An 8513-nucleotide genomic window follows, 5' to 3' on the forward strand; every position below is an offset into this window, starting at 1 on the left:
CAGCAATTTAGACTTGATAAATTCGAGTTTTCCAATCATGTAATGTAAATGCAGAATACAGCACTGTGTACTGAAGCGGCGTCTACTGTTGTCAATTTAATATTAATCTATAAGACCCTAATGTAAAAAATGGGAATCTCTCCTGAAGGGATTCGACTTTAAATATATAAAGATGGTTAAAATCGCATGTAATTTATTATTATTATTATTATTATTATTAGTGATTAAATTCGTTAGGATTTTCCATCCAAATTTCGATTTATTTCCTAAATATATTTACTGATGTCTATATTTTCCTCAATTATACATTATAAAACAAATATAAAAGTATTTTGGGTGTTAAGTACATTACAATTTCATTTCGGAATCAATTTCCGCTCGATGTCGCTGCTGCTAAGCTGCAGCGACCTCAAGCGATTATATTAAAATAAACAATGCCACATTTTTAAATTCTCTCAAGTCACTTTCAGTTCGCCAATGATTTGTCCTGTCGGTCTATTCGTCTGTAAGATTAATGTCTAAATTTACTGTCAATTTTTATTCTTCATCGTCATTATCTGATTACGTTGTAAGTGTAGTATATTTTAGAATTATAATTATACGTCATTTTGAAACAAAAGTAGCAAGTAATTAATAGTAGCAAACGACCGCTATTCTGAATCAATATCATCATCAGCAATAATATAATGAAAAGTACACATGAATTACTCATTTTGATGCAAGAATTCTTTGTTCAACATTATACAGTCGACCCCCCTAAAACACGGTAGATACGTTCCGTTCTTTATGAATCAATTTTGTACGAGTCCTTGCCAATCACAGCCCGACACGTGTGAAGTTTACGGATTACGGCTGTTTGAAAGGTTTTCTTCTATAAAATTACTCGATCCTAGACTAATTCGACTCAACATTTCCAAAATACGTATATTTTTTGGGGAATAATCCGTATAAACTATGCTATAAACAAAAAATTGTAGGATTACTTACCGAGTGTGCACCGTTCGACGTCGCCATTGCTTAAGCTTGTTTTCCTCGCGGAGCAGCGCATCAAACGGCGGGCGCGATTTCTGATAAGTTCTTTTTCTGCGAAAACTTCGTTGAACTTTGGAGACATCATTAACATAAAGAATTTTTAATGGCCGTTGAATAAGAAATGTTTCTTTCACAAGAAATGTATAAAATTAGTGCTGTATTAGACTTACGGTACCTAATTTACATACTGTACAGATGATAATAAACTCAACTTGCCTAAAACTCTCTAGCGTGTAAGTAGTTCGGCTGCTCGTCTACTATTGGTCCAGATTCGACCAATCCTATCGCGACACGAGTCGGCGACGACGTTTTACGAGTCCCTTTTAGCGTCTTTATACGATTACAGTCGCAATTTTTTCGCCACGTTATAGGAATCTCCGTTATAGGAACCCGCGTTATAGGGGTCTACTGTATAATGTTTCTATAAATGTGCACATCAGCCTTGAAACTGGCCTCTACTTAGGTGTTACTAACGTGAGGAAAACCTGAAAAACTCCACGTAACTGGGCTGCTGGCGAGGCGCGAACCCACGACCAACTTCCAATGTTTGTTGGTTTTATCCACTCGGCCACTGGTGGGCGATATTATCCAAAAAAATTATTTTTCGGATATCCTCAAATCATGCCCAAAAACTAAAGAGTTTTGCAATCACCACAATAGAACTGGCATGGAAAATGTATTCTCTCTGTTCTCTGGTACATCAAGAAAAATCGAGACATTTATTCTTAAAATAACTATTATATTCTAAATAGAGTTTGTATGTAATTTCAATGAAGTAAAGCACAATAAAAAGCACACCTCAAAATAAATTACTGTATGACCCTCAATGAGACTTCTTTAATGACCTTGAATAAACTGAAGAAATCCTGAAGACGTCCTAGTTCATATATCCATGGATCTATCTATTTGAAATGGAAGAAAGATAAATCAATATTCATTTACAATTTATAAAATAAAAGGGCTAACTGATCATAAAGCTTTCTGAACTTCGACATTCAAATGTTATCGCAATTCAAGTGTTAGATTTTAAATGCAGAACTGAAATAAAAATCTTAGTTACCATTTGACAACCAGATAATGAAGCGGTAAAGGCGTCAGGATCCTCAAAGCAGCATGCTTTGTGGACCCTGGTTGAAATTTAACTCGTGAATCTCAAGAATTTCTCGTGGGCAGGATTCTATCGCAGATACGTTGAATCTCTCTTTGCCACTCCCATTGTGGCTGCATAAACCCATGAACAGGCGAAAGAAGTCCTCTCAGTGCTCACATGGCAGAGTGTTGAATAAAAATAGGACATCCTGACACCAATATTCACATCAGTGGCATTACAGGTTGCACTACTTTCGTTAAGCCAGTTTTACAGCAGCTCGCACCTGATGTGCCAAAAAAAATATCATAGGAGTACCACAAAATTTCATAAACAGTTCGTATATCTAAATTAAATTTGATGATTTTTCATATAACAACTTCAAACACAAAATGGCAGATTAGTCCACTTGATCCTTCTATACGCCTTAACGCAGTTACGTCACATCATTTTCAATTATTACGTGACAGTCGATGGTGATCGGAAGAAAATTCAAGTTTCAAAATTAATATACCAATTTAAAAACAAAGAAAACTCACCCAACTGCATTCAAGTGTTTTTATGCATATTATATTATCTTACAATGTAATTAAGGAATGGTACAATTAAATATTTGTAAGATACGTAGTATGTCTGACCTTTAAAGCATGTGAAAAGTTGGAGTTTGATAGAGAAGAAACTTAATTTGTTGGAAAGTTGTAATATTATTTTTTCGAGAACTGCAAAAGAAACTCATTGATTTGTCACTTTGGCTCGCTGGCAGGATCGATAGGTTACAAATTGTTTTCTTTAACTTAAGTCAGTGTAAACGTTACAGAAAAATGGAAGCGTTAAGAAATATTTGATTCGAAAAACAAATATTTCAGTCAAAAATCTCATATAAACTGTCATCGAGTGGCAGCAATCTCTATCATTTCTTTCGAGTCATAAGAGAAATAAAACATCGAAAAGATTTTTCAAAGAGGAATAAATCAATATTTTGATTGTCATATCTGTATGCTGGGTGTTCGATTCAATTTTTTGATATTTCCAAAAAACATCTCAAATTTTCTTCAAATCTAGAGCCAGATTTCCACATAAGCTAGATAAGCTGCAGTATATTCTCGCGTTATGAGTGTATAGTTCGAAGCCTCACGTTTTTCTGTCATAAATTGGTAGTGAGGAAGGGCCTCAACAAGTCCAACCCTGATGAAATCCTTTAACGAGATACAATGCTGTTAACTGCAACAAAGACTCTCAAGAAGTATTGTTTTCTCAGATTGAAGTCCAATGACATACTTCATACAGCATAAGAAATTGATAATTTGCATATCGATTGCTCCTCGAGTTCTCCGTGGAAAATCATTCTAATTTCTGTAAATATTTTTGGTGTTTTTAAGATACAAGCACAATCGATCGTTGGATCCGTTATGTAACTTCAGTACAAGCAACTGAAGCATTCAACTACTTAACAACAAAGAAGAATCATTATGAAAATGGTTATAGAGCGTGAACACATCATAAAAAAGCGAACTAGTAATACTACCGGATCATAAACCGAATCAAATGCACCTATACAAAACTTTATTTTATCGATAATAATAGCAATTAAGAATTACAAGAAGAGCAAATCAACCATTATAAGCAATTACACGAAAATAATACGGTACCCACGAAGCTGCAACTGCACAAGGACAAATCGATCACACGCATCAATTAACTGCTTATATTTAGAACAGTAAACAAGGACTGTTGCTCGGGGAATGCATAACACGAAGCGTGCCATCAGCGCTTTTCATTTACATCGCCAGATGGCGCCCACGAATCCCCCCTTGGTGTCATCGAACGACAGGTTCACTTAGCAGGTCTGTATTCAAAAAGCCAATTTCTATCGTCATGCAAACGACTATCGGATACAAACACCTCGTCTCCATTGTTTCATGAAACCCAAAGAGCAAGAAGGACACTCGAGGATCGGTAAGTAGAAACGTGGAATTTAAAAATTCTCGGATTTAAAAACTTCCCCCTACGAACAGAAACGTCGACGGGATATATTTCGGTTGATGTTCAATTCCCTGTTGTAAATTCAGTTACTTCAGAATCACCGTAACCAAGCAACGGATCGATCAGATTAACGATAACACTCGTTGCCAACCGAAACGTGTGGCAACTTTCGCTTTTGCTCTAAATTATTTTTCTAAACAATTTCCAGCGAGGCAAATTCTTTGGAGCGAAAAATGTAGAAAATGTCAAAAGGTCATCCTGTGCGAGATCCATCTAACGACTCTCTCGTGCCATTATTGCTGACGTTTTATATAAAGATTGTATTGGTCTTCATCCTGTCGCTTTGTTTAAATCGTTTATATTGTAGTACAAGCTTTCCTGTTCGGCGCCTTCCTGTTCCAGGAATGGATACTTTTCGAAAGATAGACAGACGAAACGTCCTCTTTGTCTGCTGCTCCTTTCATCGAAAGTGATATAATAATAATTCTAGAATAACTTTCACCGCTGATGACGTTTAAAATTCAAAATTTCAGGACACTTAGTTTTTCTCCAACTGAATGTCACGCATCTACAACACCATTAAAGCAAGTAATTGTCCTTCTCTGATGTGAATTCACCCTTATTTTGTAGTGTTTTTCCCCTGTAAATAAAATAATAATAAAAAAAACAATAATGCAATTTATAACGAAATATAAATTTAGAAACGATTCAAAGAAACTAAAGTGCAATTGCAGTGTCAGTTGCCAAGTTTAGCATGCATAATTGAAAATTTCATAAAATCACTTGAAATTTCAGATTCTTTGTTCTCTCTTCTCGGAAAGAAATCGTAATTTTAGCATTACTAAATTATGATTTAACGTGTTGCAATTTAACTTTTGCACAGCCAAGAACGGTTTCCCTGCACCATTATTAAATCATTTAGAGTAAGAACATTTAATATTTCATAATATAATCTTCCCTTATAATTTATTCGTATGAATTATGTGATAAGTTATATGTTACCCACGATAAAAAGTTGAAGCGGGGGTTTCCCCCACTTTAAGGAAATTTCTACACGCAAAACAATAATCTGACTGTTAAAGTAACAAAATGGAGGCCGAGGCGTGAAAGACCTATCACTCTGACATGTCAAGCGCTTTCTCTCACCATCCGGCACCCCAACTGTGGGCCACCGAACCCGTAAACACATATGATTAATGAAGCCCTCTTAATACACTTAGAGTGGAAACAACCGTGCCAAAATGGCGGAATTCTGCCAGAGTATGTTAACTGCTGAATAACGGCTCTCACTTGTCAGTTCAATTACAAGGTCATCTCTTGTAAACTGAACTGAAAGTAAATTCAAATTCTTGGCACGTTAAGAAAGTTCATCTCCAAAATCAATATAAAGTTCAGTAATTCTTGCTGAAAAGAAAGCGTTTCATCAATGCTTATTCCTCCAATCTAGATCGTGTCCAAGACGATTAGTAATGATTTTTGGAAAATTTAAATTGAATAAAGATTGAAGATAAAGTATCTTGGTTAAATAGGATGACAATATAAAACATAACATGGGCGATTTGCCAAGATAGATACCTTTTGGAAGGACTTTCTATGGAAAACCGACCCTATTTAGGTATTGTACATACGAAGAAAACCGGAAAAACTCCACGCGAACCCGCGACTTCACTAGTGTTTGGTAATTTGATCCATTCATTCATTAAGATGCCATCGGTCTACAGGACCGAGCATATAAAAATTTAATATGCAAAAAAATTAGATCCCATAATCATCCCTTTACTCGTTCTGTCGCATAAGTACTAAGCGTTTTTTCTATACCCATCGTGGGTTGGGTCAGGCCAACAAAGGGGGGATTACCGGATATGTGAGGAACGGAACCTGATATATCCGGTATGAATAATTCTTAATTTCCAGGGTTGCTCGCTCGGATCCGATAGAGGCTGCTCTAACTGGAAGACAATCAGGCCCATTTTATCAAATTAAAGCTCCCAGTTCTTTGTACTCATTAATGACAATATACTGATCAAGACATTTTATATTTTCAGCTTCCGATTCTTCACATCCCTCAGGAACAGAACAGAAGAGATTGGGCCCTATCAAGCGACGATCCATACCAACAGGTAAGTGCCATGGATATTCTCCTCCTCCTCTCATATTTCGATAACTATTATCTGTTCAGGATTCGATTTCGACTTGGATGAAGTATGGTTACCGAAGATTCAGATGAGATCCAGCAGAAGAATGTCCAAGGATGCAGAGGATCCTCTATGCAGAACCGTGCCTAGTCAATTCTATTCTAGGCACCAATTACTAAAAGGTAGCGTCATTTATTCCACCTTTCTTATACGTTATCTTAACGATATTTTCCATGCAATATGATATTCGATCTTCTTCAACACGGTTTCTTTCTTAGGGATCGTCAAAATTAAGCTAGAAATCGAACTCTGACTCCTTTTACGAGTAAGATAAACTGAAAAAGTATAGATATATAAATTCAAAGGCTCAAACTCGCTTCACAATCGAAATACCACGCGATTTAACACGGAGATAATGTTATCAAACCACACGCCAATCCCGTTTATCACGCTTAAACAGTTAAAGACGATCCCCTTCAGTTTATCTTTTCGCTTTTCTAAAGAGGAATATTGTCGATACTTCTTAAATTTCTAAGAGTCATTGTCTAATATTTCCAGAAATATAATAAAGTTTAGTCACCATATAAGAGCGATAAGGGATTCTTTTAGTATTCGTTACCTTTATCATGAACAATCTCGAGTCGTTTCCATCAGGAACAAATGGATAAAACTGCCGATTCAGCTGCAAATTGTTAGAGCAAAGTTAATTTGCGCATTAATTACGGCTCCATTAAGTCTTCTCCTCCCCTTCGTCTGCCATTGCTCATCGATTGTCATCTGTTGGAGACAGCAGTGACGTCAATGGAGCGACGACTCGTCTTCTCGTCATCACACACTTTTTCCATTTTCGCTCGAGAGTGCTGCGAACGCAGTGTAATTGTGGAGGAATCTGATAGAAAAAAATGTTCATTCGAGAGAAGAATTTGAAGCTCCATTTAATAGAAAACAGAGACGAAGAGGCGACACTCGAGCATCTATAAAAATCCATTTCTTAAATGGAAAGCACGGACGTAATTGTTTAAATATTCGAGTCCATTTTAACATTCCTCCATGGATAAATCTTAAAGAAATCATCATCAAGAAAAGGAGAATGAAGACCGTTTCGTGCCAAGCCTTGTATTTCCAGAAAAAAAATATTTACTAAAATTAGTTTAGTGATGCGGAACTCCACGCTTTCCCTTTCAACTCCACCACTCGTTTTCCATCAGAATCGATAAGTCTAGAAAAAGGAACACAGCTTAAGAATCCCAACAATGCTTTTCTCACAAGAGAGGACGAGACTAAAAAGAGATTTTAGTCATAATCTTGTTAGCTAATGTGCAAACACTTGCTGCAAGAGGCTACGTTTTAAGATAAACAATCGCCTCCAGAAGGTAACTCGATTAAAGATCTACATCTCGATGCACGTTGAAGCATCTAGAAAACCATTAAAGAACAGGCAAGAGCAGTGGATGCGATAAATATTCGGACTTATGAGCACGAAGAGCATTAAAAAAGCGGCGTAACACTCGTTTTTCCAACACACACACACACAACCATTTTCAACTGAAAAAGTTCGAACTTTGGCAATTTTTGAAGTTCTCTAGTATCGAATTTTCGTTCTGGTGGTAGAATTTATCTGCGTATATATATATATTTCTTCTCGCTCTACATTCCAGTAGCGGAACGATTCGACCTTACATCCTCTATAGATATTTTCGGACACATTAAATAGTCAATATCGATTTTCACTGCCATCATTCACTCGCGTTGCAGCGGTTTGATGTACATTCTATATGACATTTAGAGAATCCTAGAGGCTATTGATGTTGTTTACATAGATTCCAACAAAGTTTACTTATTCTACTACTATAAATTTACCAGTTCCTACTAAAATTAAGTACGCAAACAGACCTAAAATAGGTTAAGACAGTTACGGAAGCAGCAAGAGTGGCAATTTAGCGCCATTCCGCTGCTAGAGAAGTTCAGAAATTTAATCTTTTACTCGTTGCAGGTGATCACACTCTCCAACCATCCATTCACAACTCGAACAACACCCCGGTTTACGTGTACAAACCGGGCAGAGAGAAGAATAACAACCAACCTTGGCCATCAAGAGCGCACGATGGAACCGCAAACAGGCAACAGGAGGGTAGAAACGACGCTCCTATTCGTCAGGATGATGATAATTTCGATGCAGACACCTTCGATTTTTGATAGAGATTCCAAGAAAGGGCACAGAGGGGAGGGGGTGGGTTTTACTTCCATTAACTAAATGTTACTTGAGCGACCAATTC

At 36.7% G+C, this 8513-nt stretch overlaps 1 protein-coding gene across 1 annotated transcript; it reads left to right on the forward strand.

Annotated features, from left to right (window-relative positions):
- Positions 1-3940: 3940 nt before the first annotated feature.
- On the forward strand, positions 3941-8471 carry LOC111639118. The gene is made up of 4 exons (XM_023384898.1): positions 3941-4075; positions 6148-6222; positions 6282-6419; positions 8231-8471. The coding sequence occupies exons 1-4, from the start codon at positions 4039-4041 to the stop codon at positions 8431-8433; spliced, it is 453 nt and encodes a 150-aa protein (XP_023240666.1). The 5' UTR covers positions 3941-4038; the 3' UTR covers positions 8434-8471.
- Positions 8472-8513: the final 42 nt, after the last annotated feature.

Source organism: Centruroides sculpturatus, unplaced genomic scaffold, assembly GCF_000671375.1.
Source record: "Centruroides sculpturatus isolate CEXI.00-Female unplaced genomic scaffold, Cexi_2.0 scaffold1334, whole genome shotgun sequence".
NCBI classification, from domain to species: domain Eukaryota; kingdom Metazoa; phylum Arthropoda; class Arachnida; order Scorpiones; family Buthidae; genus Centruroides; species Centruroides sculpturatus.